The sequence below is a fragment of the Blennius ocellaris genome (genome assembly GCF_963422515.1).
Source record: "Blennius ocellaris genome assembly, chromosome: 10".
Taxonomy (NCBI): Eukaryota; Metazoa; Chordata; class Actinopteri; order Blenniiformes; family Blenniidae; genus Blennius; species Blennius ocellaris.
In genome coordinates, this window is record NC_137659.1 from 15,103,658 (window position 1) to 15,125,556 (window position 21,899).

The 21,899-nt window shown below is 45.7% G+C and overlaps 2 protein-coding genes across 3 annotated transcripts; both read left to right on the forward strand.

The window, feature by feature from the left end:
- Positions 1-1,585: 1,585 nt before the first annotated feature.
- LOC308135524 (pyroglutamyl-peptidase 1-like) lies at positions 1,586-5,443 on the forward strand. Its single transcript, XM_080503573.1, has 5 exons — positions 1,586-1,707; positions 2,137-2,189; positions 2,473-2,589; positions 2,714-2,946; positions 3,944-5,443. Exons 1-5 carry the CDS (start codon positions 1,677-1,679, stop codon positions 4,155-4,157), a joined length of 648 nt encoding a protein of 215 aa, XP_080359699.1. The 5' UTR covers positions 1,586-1,676; the 3' UTR covers positions 4,158-5,443.
- A 1,571-nt stretch (positions 5,444-7,014) lies between these two features.
- Positions 7,015-21,227, forward strand: LOC308135515 (regulator of nonsense transcripts 1-like; the record flags this gene model as incomplete). Of its 2 annotated transcripts, XM_080503545.1 has the most annotated exons (24): positions 7,015-7,185; positions 7,912-8,048; positions 8,365-8,454; positions 8,825-8,992; positions 9,079-9,259; positions 10,681-10,842; positions 10,968-11,052; positions 11,297-11,395; positions 11,794-11,902; positions 11,996-12,155; positions 12,233-12,351; positions 12,542-12,706; positions 12,778-12,892; positions 13,024-13,167; positions 13,260-13,473; positions 13,860-13,977; positions 15,078-15,234; positions 15,380-15,522; positions 15,634-15,808; positions 16,614-16,695; positions 16,810-16,971; positions 17,135-17,388; positions 17,972-18,094; positions 18,218-21,227. In XM_080503545.1, the coding sequence occupies 23 exons, from the start codon at positions 7,015-7,017 to the stop codon at positions 18,089-18,091; spliced, it is 3,330 nt and encodes a 1,109-aa protein (XP_080359671.1). In that variant the 3' UTR covers positions 18,092-18,094; positions 18,218-21,227. The 2 variants fall into 2 exon arrangements, 1 of the variants encoding a protein (XP_080359671.1); XR_013936794.1 differs by lacking the exons at positions 17,135-17,388; positions 17,972-18,094; positions 18,218-21,227 and having other exon boundaries at positions 16,061-16,695; positions 16,810-16,836.
- Positions 21,228-21,899: the final 672 nt, after the last annotated feature.

Below are 21,899 nucleotides of genomic sequence, written 5' to 3' on the forward strand. Positions count from 1 at the left end.
TTGTTTTCCTGAAACATATTAGGATTGTCCTTTGTTTGAGTACAGAGTACAAACTATATCTGTCTGAAATCTCCCATATAGAGTCACTGTGTTCCACATTACAACACAACCAGGGCTTCTGACAACAAGCTGTGCCCTCCGCTGACGTATAAGACGTCTCACAAATGTCTTGTTAGTGTTCTTGGTTGGCATGAGATAGAAAAGGGGAAGGAAACAGTGAGAGCAAAATGAAGAAACCGGACGATTGAAAGTAGCTTGTGGAAAGGGTTTGTGCTCCCACATCTGCATCACTGGCTGCTGAAAACAAACAGCCTGTGTTTTCATGGCTTTAATGGCCTGTGGTGGGTCTGGAGCCTCTGTACCTGTTCCACAAATAAATGCAGCTTTTTGTGTAATTGCGAGACGGGAAACAGTGATACCTCATTAAAATTTAAAACGTACAGACATTAAATTCATTTAAAAAAAATACATGAATAGTGTAGCTCGGTATTAAAATGCAAAAAGAGTTGAAATGCAGAATACGGGTATAGCAGGGAGTCTGTGTAGGAGACTACTGTATAATATTGTTATTCCACCCAGAGATGGCTCAGACGTCAGCAGACCGTCTGCATCAGCACCACACAGCAGAGGGCATCGTTAGTTTCCATAGCAACGCTGACACGGTGAGTGACGCAGGCGGGCCAGAGAAAGAAAGGTGAATGGGTTGGAGGAGGAGGAGGAGGAGGAGGAAGAGGAAGAGGAAGAGGGGGAGAAGGAGGAGGGGCTCCCAGTGACTGCAGTGCAGGTTGTGTAGGTGGTTGGCGGAGGTTTTGTTTGTCAGTGGTGTCGTTCACGGGCAGAAATCAGCGACGGTGGTGTTGGAAGCATTCTTACGATGAGGCCATATTCTCATCACTGTGTCGGTGATATAGGATGCTGCATTCAGACTATGTGAGTCATTTCACAAAGCCCCGGGGGGTGTGGACACTAAAAGAGCTGCAACGCAGCACGCTGAAGGTTTGTCCTCCAGACTCAGGTATTGAAGTGTGTCAGGAGTCGTGTGAGAGACACTTCCTCCCTCCTCCCGGACTGAGAAGTATGCTTTGATTGCAGCTGAAGAGGGAGAGGCTCGCCAGGCATGTTCAGGAACGCCCCGAGTAACACTCTCGGCACTTACAGTGCTCACATTCACACGTGGGAGCTGCCGGGCAAAAAACGCCTGATCAGCCACACTGAGGGCAGCTGGTTGGGGGGGTAAGATGTTTGTGTGAGGAGAGGTTGTTTTTCTTTTTTACACTGTTGTGACTCCATCCATAACCTATAATCTATACATCCACATGCTCCCTGATCATCCACAGTATCCTTAAAGCTTGAATTGCACTCAGATCATAAATTAAAGTGACCAAACTTGGATGTATTTCCTGCTGTGAAGCTGGGAAAAAAAAAAAAAAAACGTTTTTTGTCTCTCGTCTTTATTCCCTGATGTTTTACACTGAACCACAATGGACGGATGCATGTCCAGCCAGTAGATGGCAGTGTGATCCCCCCCCCCCACGTCTGCCGTGGCGCTTCCTTTCAGCTGCGAGGCAGAAGAAGAAGAACCCAGCCAGCGCAGACAATCCTGGGATCATTGTGCAGGAATATCTGATCCCTTTAATATTCATCCGGAACAATTCCAGCCATACCGACCGAGAACAATGGCCAATAAGAAGAAAGTAGTGGTGACAGGTGAGAGGTTTTTATTGGTCGCTTGAAAGTATTTCTGTGTTGTTGCCCCACTGCTGTTGAAATCTCATTGATGGAGCTTTGTTATTATTCACATGTCTGAGCTGCACAGCTTAAGTGATTTAAAATCGCCAGATTGCGTCAGAAATATGCTTTGAAAAGTAAACGAGCGAGGCTCGTTTCCAGACCAGAAGCCTTTGTGTCAGCAGGTCCAGGTGAGAGACACCATTCCGTGTCTCCTCTGTGTTCACAACTAATGTTTAACTTCAGGTAACCTTTAGACTCTCAATGAATCTTCAGTCCCTTTATCATCCAGTTCTGTTACTTGTATGTGGATAAAAGATAAGCTCATTTGCCTACTCTGATATTATCTTCTTGTATTGTACACTATTACTGCATGTGAATGCCACTGTTATTATTTTGGTTTTTCAGGGTTTGAGCCTTTTGGTGGTCATGCAGTAAACTCCAGCTGGGTGGCAGTCCAGGTAATCACATATCTTATATATGGATATATATATATATATATATATATATTTTTTTTTTTATATATAAAAAAGATTACTGTGTGGTCTCAGCACTCCCCTTTTAAATGGGCTTGCCGGTCGTGTGGAGCTCAGGCTGGCCCGTGAGAAGCTCTTAAGAGTGGCGATAACGTGGGTAAACGGTGTGTGTGTGTGTGTGTGTGTGTGTGTGTGTGTGTGTGTGTGTGTGTGTGTGTGTGTGTGTGTGTGTGTGTGTGTGTGTGTGTGTGTGTGTGTGCGCTCACAGGAACTGGAGCGACTGGGACTGGGTGAGGCCGTGGATCTGTACGTGTGTGAGGTGCCTGTTGAATACCAGGCCGTTCAGAGCCTCCTGCCGTCTCTGTGGAAAGAACGGCAGCCACAGGTATTCACAGAAATACACGCACAAGGCATACACACACATACAAAAAAATAAATCCTTGACCCAGTCCAAAAAGACAGAAGATGTGCCCCCCCCCTCACTTCTGAATTCTCGGCCCCGTGTGCAGCTCGTGGTCCACGTCGGTGTTTCCGGGTTGGCCACCACAGTGACTTTGGAGCAGTGCGGCCACAACAAGGGCTACCAGCGTCTGGACAACTGCAGCTTCTGCCCGGCCTCCCAGTGCTGCATGGAGAACGGTCCGGACTGCATAAAGTCCGTCCTCGACATGGACACCGTCTGCGGGAGGGTGAACGAGTCCAACGTGGGGGTCACCGTGTCTGTGTCCAAGGATGCTGGAAGGTCAGTGAACGAGGAGGATTCCCAGCAGGAGGCACTCTCTACACAGAGAAACAAACAAAAAAACGGGGGACAGGGTGTGAGTAATCACAGAAATGTGTTTAATATACACACATATATGTGCAGCTAGTAATTGGCCACTGCTCTGTGTATTTTCTCCGCAGTTTATTTTGTGATTTCTAACAAGTTTTCAGACCTCAGAGTGCAAATAGAATGAAATATATGTGAACAGGTACAGTGTGTGTAACTCCACATAGTGGTGCCACACTGGCCTGTATTAAATTCAAACATGTGTGCTTGTTGTCAACGTCAATTCAAGTAATGCATTTTGATTTAAAACACTGGCACATTTTGAGTTTAATCACAAAAATGTTTGAGGAGGGGGAAAAAATTAAGGGAAGAAAAAGGATTTTTTTTTTTTTACAGATTAAAGCCACAATACATAAACATTTAGCTTAATTGACTGTAGGTCAGAAATCTAACTGAGTACATTTAGAGCGTTTTAGAGATACCGAGCCTTCCAGGAGCTAAGATGGGTAAACAAATATAGTAGTCAAATGTCTTCCTTACATACAGTATGTTGTGGAATGGAAAAGATTTCAAATTGAGTAAATGAAAGCGCACGTTGGACACTTTGGTGGGAACGTGAGAGCGACAAGGTTGAGCTCGTCATGTATTTAGCAGATTTGTTAAGCTGCGTGGGGGAAAAGGCTGCTGAGGATGGAGCTGCAAGATAAAGAGGAGAGTTTGAAGACGAGAGAGGAAGTTCATGGATGGCCCCGAGGGAGGAACAGGACAGAAGATAGTGGAAAAAGACGATCTGTTGCTGTGACCAAACTGGAAAATGCAGAAAGAAGAAGTCAAAGAAATCTCATCCCAACTTTTAAAAGCTCGATCAAGGCGTGATGCAGAGTGTTGCCACATGCATCCTCCTCCCTTTTTGTTTCTATCTTGAGCTGCGATGGGGAATTTGACCCACGCTCTCTTTGGTTTGCGTCAGGTACCTGTGTGACTACACCTACTACACGTCGCTGTACCTGGGGCAGGGCCGCTCCGCCTTCGTCCACGTGCCTCCGCTGGGAAAGCCTTACAGCAGCCAGGAGCTGGGGAGGGGCCTCCAGGCCGTCGTACAGGAGATGCTGAAACTGCTGGAGGGGGATCACACGGAGGGTGGGGGGACACCCAACAAGCTCTGCAATCACCAGCATCATTAACACCAGCACCCCCCTCCCCCCGATCGCCGACCTCGCAGCCGCAGAGTGGACTGCAGCTCACCAGCATGGCCCAGGAGGTTTAGAGTCTCTGTTTAGCGTCACACTGAACACAACGGGAAAACCAAAAGAAAGGTGGGTTATTGTTATTGATTATTGATAAACAAACCTACTTATTTTTTTTTTTTTTTTGACTTTGCACAAATATTTCAGGTCATTTATAACCACTGGCCAAACTTTTATTGAATTCAAATTGACCGTGATGTCGTCACTTTTTTTTTAAAAGTTTAAATGATAAATGGTTTGCACATTGATTCATCCTTTTGTTTTTGTTTAGTTTTTTCTTTTAAGTGTCCTAACTTTTGTAGAATTGAGGGATCGACTTAGGTCAGGAGTCGGCAACCTTCAACACTGAAAAGAGCCATTTTGACTAATTTTCCCGCTGAAAATAAAACACTGAGGACCGCAAAGACCCCATGACATATAAGTAAAGATAATATTGCATACAGAATATACATTTTTACCCCTATGTCATGTATAAAAACACATTGTGTATTACAGTGGGACCCCTGACCTCGGTCATAACGCATAATGATCCAGTCGACAACGTCTCCTGGAAATAACTACAGTATCTATTGTAGTGTGTGTGTGTGTGTGTGTGTGTGTGTGTGTGTGTGTGTGTGTGTGTGTGTGTGTGTGTGTGTGTGTGTGTGTGTGTGTGTGTGTGTGTGAGTATCTGCCTTTGATCTTCAATGACACTGTGAGAATCAATGTAAACAATGATACTCCTACTGCGTCTATGGACTCATTATTAATGTTGATTATACTCTGATTCCCTCAGCAGACTTTCACATGAACTTTTGGACTTGCACTCTTTCTTTATCACCCGTCAGTCTGTTTTCGGACTATTTCTCTTTCTCTCTCACGCCCACTGACCCGGTGTCTTCAAAACACGCCGCCGCCATCCCTTCGTGTTGCTTAGATTTGCGTCAGGAAACGACGACGACTTCAAATGACAAGAACACGCTTGAAAATGTCGAGATTTGTTCTTCTCAGGGAAAAAAACAAACAATTGCGCATGCAATCACCGTTAACAAAATGTGAATTTGAAGTCTTTGTCCTGTGTGTGTAAAATGAGGCTTTGCCAAGCAGAGCGAGTGTATCTGTCTCAATTAAAGTCCTTCCTACGTGTACCTGTCCTCACTCGGTTGGTGCTTTTTTTTGCACACAACCGCTACAGTTATGTGTTTTCAATCACTTGTGAATGGTCTTCCTTTCAGTTGGTTGTTTTTTTGTGGACTGGATAGATTTTTAATCCGTTTTTGTTTCTGTGAATTAACGATTAAAATGTCCCATTTCTTGAAACGAGCCCCATGAAGCACTGAGCAGATTGTTTTTTTCCCCAAACATTCCAGGTGAGAAATGACTCCCTGTGTGTGTGGATGTGTGTGTGTGTGGGTGCAGCACGTTTGAGGTCCGACAGACCTGCTGAACTCGTTCTGACCTGACCCACGGGAGGAATCCTGACGTTCCAATTAACGCACAAATGAATTTGGCTCACATATATTCAAAGCAACAGACACAAAACCCCATTTCCTTCAAGGTGGAACAAATAACGATCATTTCTCTCCTTGTATATATCAGGACACGAGGCGGCATCAGCAGTGTGCAGTGGAGATGTTAATTTATCACATAACTCATTTTAAGCATTGAAACGAATGTGGATTTTTAAATTATTACATAAAATGAGTAGTAGTAGTAGTAGTTCTAACTTGGAAAAAGGAAAAAGTAGAGGTTCTCAAGACATAAATACAGAACACATAAAGCATTCGTTTTGAAAATAATCAAATTTTTCACCTTCGGGTTTACAACACATGCTGACATAGACAAGGGAAAAAACAGTGTTTCTAGTTTTGTTTTTATAGTGTAAAGTATTTTGTCCTGTAGAAACAGACTCACACAGAAGGGCCCAACCAGACGTGAACAGGGTGATTTATGAGGTGAACTACCAGTACACCACTGTTTGTGTGTGTGTCTCCAGTCATGAATAAAGTAGTTTACATGGCGTGAATTCTATTTGAATATAAATAAAATGGCGTACTTGGAATAATACTCATGGATATGTATATAAATGTAAAGGTATATCCATAACATGATCTCAATCGCCCTAAAAAAAAATTATCCTGTCAGCAGATCAGCCTGTTCAATTTGAATTTAAAAATGCATTAATAAAAGTCCATGTTTTATCAAATGTTTTCTTCTTGTTCCGGGACACGGAATTTGATCCGGATCTCACCTAAAACTAAAACAACGTCTTCCTTTACATATAATCCGTTAGTATGTCAGATTATATGCTGAATACTTGTTTTGATTAATCCTGTCCAAAAACAACCCCAAAAAACCCAACAGATTACAGTGATGTGAGGTATTTGTATTTCGTCCCCGCACGATTAAAGATTTAAAAAAAAAAAAAACCCCAGTGATCTTCTCCTCTGTGTTGCATAATAAACTAGTGAGTTTTTATTAGAGAGGACTTCTGTGCCCATATAAGCCCTCCCTTGTTCCGGTCCTGCTCCTGCGTGTCTCCTTGCCTCCTTCCCTTCTCTTGCGCCCTCTGCAGGACTCGCGCGTCACCGAGGAGAGGAGAGGAGACGAGAGCGCGGCCGCAGCGAAACGGGACGCGGCCCCCCTCACTGTCTGTCCTCGGTGCTACCATCACTGTGGTCATTCTTCTCATCCCTAACCCGTCTCCGCCGGCCCGGTCCTCCACCGGAATAGCAACAGGTTCGGTGGTTCACACCGTCGCAGCGCTCATTAATAAAAAGAGGCCAGGTGTGTGGAGGGGGGGTGGGAGGAAAACATGAGTGTCGAGGCGTACGGGCCGAGCTCGCAGACGCTGACGTTCCTGGACACGGAGGAAGCGGAGCTGCTGGGAGCGGACACCCAGGGCTCCGAGTACGACTTCACCGACTTCACCCTGCCGAGCCAGACGCAGACCCAAGGCCAGACCCAGAGCCAGCTGGACGGACAGGTCAGTGGTCGGCTTTGACGGGCGACGCGGCGCGGTGCTCGTCGTCGTCCACTCGGACGCAGAATTGGCAGAACGTTCCGCCGACAAGCGGACGGCGAAACATTGATGACGCCTGACGTCTGTTGCCATGCTTTTTTAACCCCCCCCCCCGCTAACGGGCTAGCGCGCTAAGGCTAAGCAACCGTTAGCAATGGTCGCGTGTGAGGAGGACCGTGTGAACCGGAGCGGAGTGACCCTTGACGGAGCTGGAAGAATTAACGGTCATCGCCGCTGTCGCTCATCCGTGCCGGAGGTGGACGGAGGCAGCGGCGACACTGCGATGTTGAACACAGGGGGGACACGACGCATGTCCATGTCCATCAAGCCATTGTTTATCAAAACAAAAAGCCACACTGCCTCTGATTGTGACAGCTTCTAACATATTGGACTATGTGGATTTATAGAGTTAATAACAGACTTGTTTTTTTTTTGTGTGTGGGGGGGGGGGGGGGGGTGCTTCTGACATTCAGCTTCATCCAGGGAATAAATAAACTATACATTCTTACAAGTCGCCCCAAAAAGCATCGCCATCACAAGGTGGAGACTTCAACACCTGTTATGCTCCAGTGTGCTCATGTTGTAATGGGTTGTCATTCTGGTCTAGATGTTGTTGGTTCAAACCCCAGGTCTCATCCCCTCTGTGTGCTAAACGACATCCTCCTGCTCGTTCCCCGTCCGTGTCCACAGGTGAACGGGCCTGACAGCGTGCTGCAGAACGGAGACGACCCCGTGGTGAAAGCCAGTCAGCTGCTGGCGGAGTTGAACTTTGAGGAAGATGAGGAGGACACCTACTACACCAAGGACCTGCCGGTGCACGCCTGCAGGTAAACAACCAAACTCGCCAATGTCTGTCTGTCGTCTTCACCTGTTTTGCCAACCCTGCGGTCTGATCGGACCCTTCTCTACCGAATAAAGTTCCCCCGGTTGAACAGATGACGCTACTTTACACACTGTGTTGATGGCTGTAGTTTATTGTCTCGTTTTACTTCCTCCAGCTATGATCACATTGTTCTCTGTGAGCGAGACGTTTTATGTGGGGGAGATTCTCAAACTGTGTCTCGAATTCTCTTGTATTAGATCTTAACAGAATTTTAACAGGATGTTTTGTTCTTTTTAAATGAATGTTGATCTTCTTCTTAGTTACTGTGGCATCCATGATCCAGCCTGCGTGGTCTACTGCAACACCAGCAAGAAGTGGTTCTGCAATGGTCGCGGAAACACGTCGGGCAGGTACGATGTCGCCTGTTGGACTCTTCATTTACTTCATTTAAACGATGTCTCATTTTTGCGTGGTCGTTCAGTTTGGGTACATTTCAAAGTGCTCTGGTCTAAAACAACCTGCCACATATCATTTAAATTCAACACCGCACTGCATTAGTGGTCAGTGACGGTGGCTTGCATTTTACTAGTTTTATTAAATCTCCATCGCCGCATGAATGCCATTTTCCTCTGCCCGGCTATTTTGGAGTCTAATTGCAATAAAATATTCAGGACATGCCGAGTCTGAGACGTGAGGGCATATCGGCGGTGCACAGGTCGCCCTCACCGCTCTCGCAGGACGAAAGGCAGACGCCTTCACTGTCATTCTGTTTGCTTGTAGCCACATTGTTAACCACCTGGTGAGGGCGAAGTCCAAGGAGGTGACCCTGCATAAAGACGGTCCCCTGGGAGAGACGGTCCTGGAGTGCTACAACTGTGGCTGTCGCAACGTCTTCCTGCTCGGCTTCATCCCCGCCAAAGCTGACTCGGTCGTGGTGCTGCTGTGCAGGTAAATCTAGTTTTGCCAATTCGGGGGGGGAATTGTTGAATTTCACAAACCGCGTATGACCTTTCTGCTGGGGCGTGTGCACACAGGCAGCCGTGTGCCAGTCAGAGCAGCCTGAAGGACATCAACTGGGACAGCTCGCAGTGGCAGCCGCTCATCCAGGACCGCTGCTTCCTCTCCTGGCTGGTTAAGATCCCGTCGGAGCAGGAGCAGCTGCGAGCACGACAGATCACCGCTCAGCAGATCAACAAGCTGGAGGAGCTCTGGAAGGTAAAATGACACCAGCATCCACCCAAGTGCTGATTGCAGGCTCCGGCAGCCTACCTCCCCGGAGAGACCGGTGTCCGTATTCACAAAGCGTCCCGAGGCTAAAAGTAGCTCTTGGCGATGTCGCTGTTAAGGAAAACCTCCCTGGATTTTACGATTTTTCTTAGAATTTTCCCTTACGAAGATCAAAGTAATTCACAAAGCCCTAAGAGAGAACATCAGGTGGCTTTCAAGTCCATTTTTTGTTATTATTTGTTGTTTTCATCATTCTGCCAAATCAAATCTCTTTTTATAAGAGTTCCACCAAACACAGGAATTGGTGACGGCTGCATCCACGTCCACCATTAATATAAAATACAGTGCGTGGTAAAAAAAAAAAAACTACTTATTTGCTCTTCAGAACTTCCTGAATCACTTTTAGTTTTAATCCTTGCTGGGGTTTTTTAGCCTAAGTTAGGAGCTCTTGAGAAGAAAAAAGTTAGGAGCTCTTGAGATGCTTTATGAATACGGGCAGGGAAGTTTAAACCTCAAATGCATTTAAAAAATAAAATAAATCCATTCATACATTTTTTCCATCTGGGTGAGATGTACACATCATGATCCATTCATGTTTTGTTTATTTACTTTTATAGTTGGTTTTTTTTTAACTTATTTACCTGTTTTATCCTGTTTTTTTTTTTTACTTTCTATATGCTCTTAGTGTTGCTTTTTTGCAGACATTTTTACTTGCCATCTATAGGAAAAGTTCCGGTCGCCAATAATTCTGGCTCTTTTTGCTTTCTCACATGACTCAACATTAAGCCCACATGACGCCACCATCCTGAAAACTGAAATCTTTAATTTTGCTTCATATGCTTTCTCCCTGCATTCGTGAAATGTCTTTCCAGCTGCGACATTTCATTTCACACAAAATAGCACACACTTTGCTCAAAGCCGTCTTGAGCCGCAAGGTGGTTATATAGGATTTACAGGATTTTTTTTTTTTTTTACATTTCACTGTATTTTGTAGCAGAATGTTTCAGCAAAATTGACTTTATGTTGAGATTGTAGTCATTTTTAATACCACTTGTGTGATTTGTGCAAAAATTGATCAGAGAAACACTTTCAAGTGTAAATTCAAAGGTTATTATAACGTAATTTTATCAGTCCAGCCCAACGAGAGGAAACTGGACTATGTGGCTTCTGAAGTAAAATTGTATTCAGTATTTATTTTGTATACCTCTTCGTAGATATTCTATTCATATATATTGTTTATATGTGTAATTTATCACATCACAATGTAGTATTTAGTTGTCCACAATGCATTAGAATTCACCATTTAAGGCTCATATTAGTCGGCTACTATTACTGTCTGTGTTTCTTTGCCGTCTTCTTGTAATCTCACCCGTGTGTTTGTTCTTTCTTCCTTTCGCCACCCCTGACAGGAGAATCCCACGGCCACCTTGGAGGACCTGGAGAAGCCCGGAGTGGACGAGGAGCCTCAACACGTGCTGCTTCGCTACGAGGACGCGTACCAGTACCAGAACATCTTTGGTCCCCTCGTGAAGCTCGAGGCCGATTATGACAAGAAGCTCAAAGAGTCACAGGTGCCATAAAAGATCTAACAGTAATCACTCGTCCGGCTTCTGTTCATGAATAGTCCACCTGTTGGTTAAAGTAAATACAGTGAGTTAAAATAAGCATTGAAGCTTCAGTCTGTTGTCGTCAACAGACACAAGACAACATCACGGTCCGGTGGGATTTAGGCCTGAATAAGAAGAGGATTGCTTATTTCACTCTTCCCAAGACGGACTCTGGTAAGTATTTCACTCTGACTTCAGACGAACCATTTATCATGGTTATCTATTGTCAAAATTGGTGTTTATAATATATTGGTCCAAGTATGAGGTGATTCTAAGACACCAGGAGATGAATGTTAGATGGCTTCACTTTTTTTTTTTTTTACAATGTATTTTCTGTGTAAAACGGCTTCTGTTTTATTTGGATTAATACAATAATGATGCGTATTTGTGGCTCCAATTTTTGCGTTGTCTCTTGTAGATATGCGGCTGATGCAGGGAGATGAGATCTGCCTGAGATACAAAGGAGACCTGGCTCCTCCATGGAAAGGAATCGGACATGTCATCAAAGTCCCCGACAGTATCCTGACGAGGCCACAGCAATCTTCTGTTTTTCATTTGAATTCTGAGTTGTTGTTTCTTTACTGATATCTAGTGGTCACTCTGAGGAACGACAACAATATGAGCAGAACCACCATGATTAAAAAGTGAATTCTTGGGAGTTTAACACCGATTTCAATGAGACCTAAAAAGTAAAAGTCATAAAAGTAAAACCTCTTACCAGGAGGCTTTTGATAATGATTTTGTTCGTTTATGAGCTTGGGAACTTGGGAGTTTCACTTCCTGTGTGTGAAAGATAGCAGCTCTGCTTTATTCAGTTCACAACCATTAAGCCACTACCTAAAACCATCCACACTCATTTGAAAAGAAAATGTGAAATCTTCCAACCTGTCAAGTTTCCTTGACCGGCCGTCTCAGATTACGGTGACGAGATCGCCATCGAGCTGAGGAGCAGTGCCGGGGCTCCGGTGGAGATCCCCCACAACTTCCAGGTCGACTTCGTCTGGAAGTCCACCTCCTTTGACAGGTAATCCAAACAAAGGCCAACAAAAAGTCGTTTGTGTGTGTGAAAGGAAACAACTTTTCCAAAAGTCTTGTCATTTGCCTTTCCGTTGTCCAGGATGCAAAGCGCCCTGAAGACGTTTGCCGTGGACGAGACGTCGGTGTCTGGTTACATCTACCACAAGCTGCTGGGACACGAGGTGGAGGACGTGGTCATCAAGTGTCAGCTGCCCAAACGCTTCACTGCTCAAGGCTTACCGGACCTCAACCACTCCCAGGTGACGTGGAGAGGTTTTTTTTGCTTTGCGTTAGTTTTGTAGTTGTTTTTTCTTGTTAATGCTCTTTTTATATGCAGGTTTATGCAGTGAAGACGGTGCTGCAGCGCCCCCTCAGCCTGATCCAAGGGCCTCCCGGCACGGGGAAGACAGTCACCTCCGCCACTATTGTGTACCACCTGGCTCGACAAGGAAATGGGTAAAACAAAAAAAACCCAACTCTGCTGCACAAGTTCTAATAAAAAGTAAAACTACCGTACTGTATAGTTCCAGATGTAACCGAATTTTTTAGCTCTTAAGCTGTTCCTTATATGAATCTAGACGGAAATAACACTGTTCTTGTGGAGTGAGTTTCTTCTAATATCCCTTGCGTCTTCCCCCCCGTGCAGGCCGGTGCTGGTTTGCGCTCCCAGCAACATTGCCGTGGATCAGCTCACGGAGAAGATCCACCAGACGGGCCTCAAGGTCGTGCGACTGTGCGCCAAGAGTCGCGAGGCCATCGACTCGCCCGTCTCCTTCCTGGCTCTGCACAATCAGACCCGGAACATGGACAGGTAACGCAGAAAATGAGAATAGAAGTCTAAAAACATTTTGCAAATGCTAATTTTAATTGCATCATTTGCAGCATGCCGGAGCTCCAGAAGCTCCAACAGCTGAAGGATGAGACCGGAGAGCTGTCCTCCTCGGACGAGAAGCGCTACAGGGCTCTGAGACGCACGGCGGAGAGGGAGCTGCTGATGGTACGAGCCATTCGCGCAAATACGTGAATATTACTTGCGGACTAAATTAAACGTGCAGCTCTGCACCGTGGGGGATTTGGGAGCGAGCTCTGGGTGTGTGGCGAGTCCTTCATGTCTCCGGTCGTTTCCAGAACGCCGACGTGATCTGCTGCACCTGCGTGGGCGCGGGAGACCCTCGTCTGGCCAAGATGCAGTTCAGGTCCATCCTGATCGACGAGAGCACCCAGGCCACGGAGCCAGAGTGCATGGTGCCGGTGGTGCTGGGAGCCAAACAGGTGGGAGTTTAAAAGAGTCCCAAGCCGCGTGTGTCGGTGGTTTGCAGTGAGGGGACGTTGGGACGATCTGGTCTTTTTTTTTGTTCTCGCAGTTGATTCTGGTGGGCGACCACTGCCAGCTGGGACCCGTGGTGATGTGCAAGAAGGCTGCGAAGGCCGGTCTGTCCCAGTCGCTGTTTGAGCGCCTCGTGGTCCTGGGGATCCGGCCGATCCGCCTGCAGGTCCAGTACCGCATGCACCCGGCTCTCAGCGCCTTCCCTTCCAACATCTTCTACGAGGGCTCGCTGCAGAACGGCGTCACCGCCGGTGAGACACTCTTTCCGTCCGCCTGTCGGTCGACCGCAGGTCAAGGTGGCGTTCGCGAGCGAGCGCCGTGTAAATGAGAGGCCCCCCCCCACCTCCAGTTGAGCACGGGAGACACTTTAATTTACTCCCAAAACCATTTACATTCAGGTTTCAGCGTCTTATCAGATGACTTTAAGCCACATCATGCTGCCTTTTTAAGTTTACGGATGAAATTATGACGTAAAGAAGCACATAGAAAGAAAATCTGAATTAAACATGATCACCTGCAGTTCAGACGCGTGTAATTATCCATAGACTCACATACATGCAGCTGCGACTGTATGTATTTTCCATATCGGACTGTTGGGCAGTGGTCCTGAGTGGTTCTCCTGTAATTCCCTCTCCAGCGGACCGGGTGAAGAAAGGCTTCGACTTCCAGTGGCCGCAGCCCGACAAGCCCATGTTCTTCTACGTCACCCAAGGCCAAGAGGAAATTGCGAGCTCCGGGACATCATATCTCAACAGGTTTCTGCTTTTTTTTTTTCAGACAATTTGTTGACTCGGCATGTTTTTGTTGAATAGATCTGACAACGGCAAACATTCACTGTGCCGCAGCCAGTGTTGGACTTCTCTCGCTCTCTAAAGCCAGGATCTATAAATAACACATGCAGTCACCGTGGGCACAGGATATCATTTCGATTTCCATTTTAGGGAAGGTTTTCTCAGTTTGCCGCTTGCGGACAGACCTCGGGAGTTAATCCAGGTGCCGAGTGAGACTTTTTGGGTCATTTGAAAACTCAACTATAATCTAAAATAATGATCCTTCAAGCGAGCCGCCGGCCGCTGCAATGAAAGGAAGCAGCTTTACGTCAAGTGACCCTTTTCATCATGTTGTATTTCTACCAAACATTTGTCTTGTACTGTTAAAATATTCATTTTAAAAAAAGGCAAAATCATGGCACGGTAGTCCTAAAATAAGAAAGTAAAGTAAGCAATCCATCCTTTCCCTTTAATAACCTGCTACAGTTCTCTCCAGTCAGTGTGGCAGAGATGCTCGCTCATGATTTGGCCCTCTAGTCTTGCACCATATGATGAAATATTTTTGAAAGTCATCATACTGACTGCAATCGCATTTATTTTTACAATTTTTCAGATGTAAATAGTCTCTCAATTTAATTTTTTTCATAAGGTTTTTGGTGCTTACGTAATGCAGTATTTACAAAGACAGAACCCAAAGTAGGACTTACTGAAAGTATTTACTGAGTTTGGTATCCAATGTTCTGCTCAGGCATGTTTTTTCGTTTTCTTTTCTTAAATACTTTAAAGGGAAACTCAATCAGACCTGTGAAGTGACTCAAAGGAAAAGATGCAAAATAGTCGTGTCTTATAATGTTGTCATCAATGTACCGTCAACATAAACAACTCTTTTATTTAAGTCTTTATACCCCCAAAAGAAAGATTTGTTTCACTGGTCAAATGAAAAGTGATCCATTACCAGAAAAGCTTCTGAATTGTGGGTTTAAGTGATTTATTTTTGTGCAGCGATTCAGTGAAATATGATTAGACTTTTAATTTCGTAAACTCTTCCGTGTAAAAATGAGTCCTTTGCACTCGCCGTGACGCAGGACCGAGGCCGCCAATGTGGAGAAGATCACCACGCGTCTGTTGAAGGCCGGCGCTAAACCCGATCAGATCGGCATCATCACGCCGTACGAGGGTCAGAGGTCGTACCTGGTGCAGTACATGCAGTTCAGTGGCTCCCTCCATACCAAGCTGTACCAGGTGAAGGGACGCACGTCGCACTGCTCATTTCTTTATTCTAAACTTTGAGAAAGTCAATTTAAAAAAAAAACGGCGACAGACAAAATGTCTCCTTCCTGCTGGTGTTCTAAATCTTTTATTTGATGTCCTTTATTATCCTGTGCAGGAGGTGGAAATCGCCAGTGTGGATGCCTTCCAGGGCAGGGAGAAAGACTTCATCATCCTGTCCTGTGTGAGAGCCAACGAGCACCAGGGCATCGGCTTCCTCAACGACCCCAGACGCCTCAACGTGGCGCTCACCAGGGCCAGGTTCAGTCTTGCGTTTGAATTTAAGCAAAACGGCTTTGCCGCCGCGAGCGATCTGGCGCGTAACAAGCCCCCACGGGGTCGGTTGTAATGACTGTGGTTTCGGTGTGGTAGGTACGGCGTGATCATCGTGGGGAATCCCAAAGCCCTGTCCAAGCAGCCTCTGTGGAACCATCTGCTCAACTACTACAAGGAGCAAAAGGTCCTGGTCGAAGGCCCATTGAACAACCTGAGGGAGAGCCTCATGCAGTTCAGCAAGCCCCGCAAGCTGGTCAACACCATCAATCCTGTGAGTTCAGTGTGTGTGTGTACCGTGTTTATGAAGGAATTGTTTTACATGATAGTCAAATTTCTCCTATCAATGTTCTGAGATGTGGGATACAAATTTGCAGGTGCATCTCCACTGAAGAATTAAATCAAATCTTTTTAATGCATCGGTACATAAATAAAAGATCTCCGTCATGACTACGGCTTTAAAGCGAAGGGGGGCCTAATAAATCGATTGAAGTCTGAGATCTCTCCTCCTTCCTACTCGTCAAAGGTGTCGGGGACAAATCTATCAGTTGATGTCCGAGTTGTGTGGCGCGGCAGCTGGCGTCGCATGTAAACGGCGACGAGGGTGGATGGCGCTGTGATGGAGAGACACTGTGAATCTCCTGTTTCCATGGCGATGGCTGACTGGCTCCCCGTGGCTTCAGCGGTTGCCGTTAGTCACAGGAAAAAAGGTTTAAAATGTGTGGAAAAACAATTTGTAGTCTTTCCAAATGCCGTTTGTAGCTCATCAACAAGTTTATAGTCCTTTTTGTGCAGTTTGTGTGAACGCGTCGTGGGAAGAAGTTGTTACGGCGTCGATTACACCAATAAGTAGCGAAACAGTCCACAAATGTAGTTTTTGTCTTGTTTCTGTACCTCCCTCATCCCTGTGGTTGGTGGGATTTTTTTTTTTTTTAAGTCAAAATTGCCCCATTCTAATTAAAGTAAGTCATTTTATTAAATGATATATATTCTAGATGGAGATGCGGGTCGATCATTTTGCCCGGTTCTCTTGTAAAGTCGGGGCCACTCCAGGCTTAAGAGCGCTTGTGCTTCCACAGGGGGGTCGATTCATGAGCACGGCCATGTACGACGCCCGGGAGGCACTCATTCCTGGATCGGTGTATGACCGCAGCAGCAATGGTAAACTCGCCGTCATCGTCAAGGATAAATACACATCTGCTGCTTTGTTTCAGTTTTAATGTCTGAGAGGCAAATCAATAAACGTACAAATAACCCCCCCCCTCTTCACTGCAGGACGTTCGTCCAACATGTATTTCCAGACCCACGATCAGATCGGTATGATCGGCACCAGCCCCGGTCCGATGTCGTCCATGAACCTCCCCATCCCCTTCAACCTGGTGATGCCCCCCATCCCTCCGCCTGGATACCTGGGGCAGGTCAATGGGCCCTCTGCAGGTGAGGAAGCCCTCTTACTTTGTCTCTCGCCGTCTGAAATAGTTTCCCCTTCATTTACAAAACCTTCAGCGGGAAAGTGTGTTTATATTTAGCCACAACACGAGACGTAGTTATTTTCTTTAAAAAGAAAGTGACGTGAGTTTCCCGGGTTACCCTTGCTCAGGCCGCGGCGGTGGAATGAAGGGCAAATCGGGCGGTGGAGGAGGCGGAGGGACTCGAGGCGGCCGCCAGAGGAATCGCAGCAACATGGGAAACCACGGCGGCGGTCCGGACCGCGGCCACATGAGCGGCAGCCAGGCCAGCCAGGACCAGGGCTCCCAGCCCTTCTCCCAGGGGCCGCTGACTCAGGGCTACATCAACATGAGCCAGCCGTCACAGATGAGCCAGCCCGGGCTCTCGCAGCCCGAACTCTCCCAGGTTCGTTCACTTCACCTTCACTGGAGAGCGCCGACGTTCCAAACATCTCTGGTCCCGACTCGATGTACATAATGAACAAGTCTTCAGGGCCCTAAATGTAAAGTTACATCATAATGGGTCCACCCCTGATGGCAGAAGCACATGGCTGGTCTATAAATGAACACTTGCACGTGAGTCCAGGTACCAGAAAGCAAAAGATGTTTACGACACACTCAAAAGGGTTTGAACAGGCAGATTCTTCCACCCAACTGACTGACGCCATGGTTTTTCTGGGCTGGTGAGGGGCCCAACTGTTCATTAAAAGACCACTTGTTCCATTTTCTTCTTTAAGTGGTTGTTTAGCCGTTCACTGGCTGCCCTGCTGTGCTCGTGGTCAAACCTCAGAACCTGCTTGGCGAGTCGCCGATGCTCCAGCGTGATGGAATAAGAATATGAAGTTATGAAACATTCATAGAGGGCCGTGTGTTCCGAGTGTCTGTCCAGGTTTCCTACTTTCAAAAGCGTTCCTCCTTCACTTTGGAAAATAACGGCGAACTGTTGTTTCTCACTTTTTCTTTTCCCCCCTCGTTTTGTCCCGTTATAGGACAGTTACCTTGGAGATGAGTTCAAGTCCCAGATCGATGTGGCTTTGTCGCAGGACTCCACCTACCAGGGGGAGCGGGCCTACCAACATGGCGGAGTGACGGGACTGTCCCAGTACTAGACTGTAAGAAGTTCCACCGTGGGTTCGGCTGACTCACTAATGTTCAAGGAGAAGCGTAGGAGAGGCACGTGTGGCCGGCGAGGAAGACTTCCTCCTAACCAGCGTCTAAATGTGTTTGCCTTCCAGGTTGCCGAACCGGAGCTGGGCCTGTGTGAAGCTTAGTTCGTTGTGATTTTAATCTGGGTAATGACAAAAAAGAACAAACATGGATACCCGTTTTCCACTGCTACAACCGAAGCACCACTGTGTGAAAGTAACAGGAGAGAGACCGTGAGAAAACCAACCAATCACAAGAGTGAGGGCAAAAAAATCGGAGTAGAGCTGGACAGGAAGAGAGCAAGACGGAGAGAGTGGGATGGAGGAGAGAGAGAGGGCGAGAGAGGGGGTACTGCCGCTCACACACACACGAAGGAGAAAGCTGTCGCCATCGCAGCGGCACAGTTGGAGTGGCGAGACCTTCGGCGGGTCGAGGAGGGCGAGAGGTCAGAACGATTCTGGAGGGAGGAGGGCCGGAGAGAAAGGGGGAGGCGACCGTGTCATCTTGTCCCCCCCCCTCGTTGTGCCCCGTCCCGAAGCCCTCGGGGATCTCCAGGCGGGATTGTTGGGGGGGGAATCTTGCTCCAGTAGCTGAGGACGATGGAGAAGAGGTGTCTCACACAAAAAAAGTCCTCCAAGCTAACTCAACGGGACGTCTCTGTGACTTGGAGAGAGGAAGAGGTGGGGGAGGGGGGGAAAGAAAAGAAAAAAATGGAGACACGACTCTCGAAGCAGTTGAAATGGCAACTTTTTTTTTTTTTCAACTCAAAGCTTGAATGGAGGCTCTGCATTTGATCACATCTGGACATCCAGGAGAAATATTTGGCATTTCAAGTGAACTCTTACAAAAAAAGTGCTTGTGATCCTGTGCCTCAAAGGAGTTCCACCGGGAAATTTGAGGACTGCACAGTCGCGGGTCATTTGCTTTTCTTTTTTTTTTTTTCCGGCTTTGAGTTAGAAAGTTTTCCCGAATCGTGGCACCGTTTCCATCGAGGCCTCCAGTGGCGTTAAAGCTCGCGTAGTGGGACGTCCTTCAAGGCAGGTCTTTCTCCAGGTGGTCTGCGAAGAACAAAGTGGTGGAATTGGATCTTCAAAGTAGAAAAGAAAAACATCTTTGTCTCCAGGTCTGAGCTCCAAACGTCTGCAGATGGCGAGACAATTTTGTTTTTGTTTTTTTTTGTTTTTGATGTCTTCTGTGTATGTTTTGAATTGTGCAAAAGAGTGAGCAGAGGCATGGCGGCTACGAATCGCCTCGAGCACGTTTCGCTAAAAGCATCTAAAAAACAAAACAAACAAAAAGGCCAAATCAAGAGGGCAGAACTTTGTAAAGACCTTCACTTTGAAGTCACATGTCGGTGCAGACTGAGTTCTAAGACCTTCACTTTGAAGTCACATGTTGGTGCAGACTTGAGTTCTGAGCACCTGATAAACACAGGGATGTGTTTACATGCCTGTCGAGGAATACTCGAATGCCCCCCCCCCCACTTACCGGAGCAGGGTGAAAACCTCTCGACACGAGAACAAACATGTTAAGGAGTAACTTGACTTCCACCTCACTGGACTGTGGTGAAAGGTGTTGAGGCTCAATTGTAAAGTCACGATCACTGTGTGTGAAATATGGCTTCTTCAAATTAGGTACAAGCGATAGACAAAATGCAACGTAGGTAGACTTTGATTTGGGAGCGCGCCTCATTTTTCTTTCCTCTAGTTTTTGTTGTTTGTCTTGAAGTGATAGGAATTGATTAAAAACATTAGAGCTGTAGTGCAAACATGTGCTGGTAATTTCTTCTGCAACTTTGTTCTTGGGTAGCGCATTTTTGTGTTTGTTTTTCTTTTTTTTTGTGAGTTTTTCTTTGACGCTAACGTGGCGTCCATGTGGCTCGCGTGGTTATCCACCAGACTTTGCTCGCGGCGATCATAACTGCTGAACGGGCAAAAACTTTCGTTGTTAAAGCTTCTTTACATCCTGCCTGAACCGCCCGACACAGGAGCTGCAGAGGAAGTGTCAGCAACACGGACTAAACACACCCGCTTGTTTTTTGTGATTAATTATTTGAAATTATCATGTAAAGTGCCGGTCAGATTTACTGTTACCACTGGTTACAGAATACATAATATGTCCACAACCAAATGAACAAACTTTCTATGTTGACCGAACGAATACTTCCTTTGATCATTAAAGTACCTTCTACCGTGACTTCAAGCACTTAAGGAGTGTTTTCCAGTTCCAAGTCGGCCCAATAAGTTGTTTGAGCAACTCGTAATGCTTTCCGGAGGCTTCTTGTGAAATGTGGGAGTTGGTTTTATCTGTTATTAAAAAAACAAAAAAAAAACACACGACGTCTAAAGAGCTTCAGGTGCGCCTCCAAAGACGAACTTAATGTTTCTACTGAACGTGGAGCTCTTTAGTGACGCCGTCCAATCGGCTTTATTTCACAAAGCATATTCAGGGAAGAAGAGGGTCAATGGCAGTGGAGCGTCTGGTAATGAATGGATCAGGAAAAAAATGCATTTTTTTTAAATGCACGTCAAGAAGTGAGAGTCTAAACCAAGGCGAAAACGAGAGATCAGGCTGAAATCTGCCCTTACGGAAACGAAACGCCGTGGAAACGTTGGGACCGTATTGTAGGTTGGCTTCTGCAACCAGACGTCGGTAAAAGCCGAAATTATCTGAGCGCGGGATAAGTTTTAAAACTTTATTTTAGCGTTTCAGGAGAAATAGCTATTTTAAACCTAACTATATTGTCCTGAATACCTTGGTAATGGTGAGTCTGACCGCTGTTGGTGCATTGAAGTCCCGCACGAGGCGTTAAATTACTGTGTGAAAGTAAACTTGACGTGTGTACATTTAAAGTCAAACTTTAAAGATAATTTCAAATTGGATATAGATAACTTGCACCTTTAGTTTTTGCATGTCTTTGTCGTAGTTGGGTTTTTTTCTCCGTTTCTGCTGTGATATTTTGGTTTGTTCTGAAACGCAACTGAAAAAGAAAAAAAAAAAAGTTTGCTCTTTGTCTCTTGGATGCAGCGTTTTTAGTTTCTGTCCACTAAAGTTAGTTAGGAACTGCTCACTAAATCCTCCTGTTGATGATAATCACTTTGGGAAAAATAAAGTTTGCTTCTTTTTGCTCATTGAGTTTGACTCTGGTGTCGTTTCTCAAATGATCCTTTGTTATTTACAGTTGACGTTAAAAACTGGCAGGAGAAATGGATAAAGCAATTGCGCTCTGGCACGACTGACGGACTCTACCACAAGATGGTGCTGTGTCTTCATTGAACATCTGTGCACGTTCAAAAAAAAAAAAAAAAACGTACAAAAAATAATAATGCAGTCGCAATTTGAACGGAAAATAAAAGACAATAAAAAATGGCATGCCGCAATAGAAAAATAGAAAACTTGTAGCATGTCACATGTCTATGCACGCATTGAGTAAATTGCTCCAGTTTAATTGTAAACCTGAAATTTCCATTAATAGAAATAAAGAACTAAGGCAAAGTGAACAATTAAGTTTGTTTATTTTTCTATTTCTTTCCCCCACTTTTCTTTAGAGGCTATTTTTTTTATTGTTCATTTGTACATCTGTACATATTGTTGCAATTTCAATTTGTATTAATTTTGTATTATTTGAATTGAAGTCATTGCTGATTAGAATAGTTTGAAACTTTTTAAGGACTTGAAGCCATTTTCCACTTCAGATCACTTGTTACAAATCATCATTTATAAACTCAAAAATCTTACTATAATGTTTTATTGTCTTATATAATACATAGG

Bases quoted from the DNA above. Each gene is read 5' to 3' on its own strand.
- LOC308135524 (XM_080503573.1), top strand. From the start codon at position 1,677: ATGGCCAATAAGAAGAAAGTAGTGGTGACAG. The intron at 2,190-2,472 runs GTAATCACATAT...GTGCGCTCACAG, and splicing joins CCAGCTGGGTGGCAGTCCAG to GAACTGGAGCGACTGGGACT. The intron at 2,590-2,713 runs GTATTCACAGAA...CCCCGTGTGCAG, and splicing joins GGAAAGAACGGCAGCCACAG to CTCGTGGTCCACGTCGGTGT.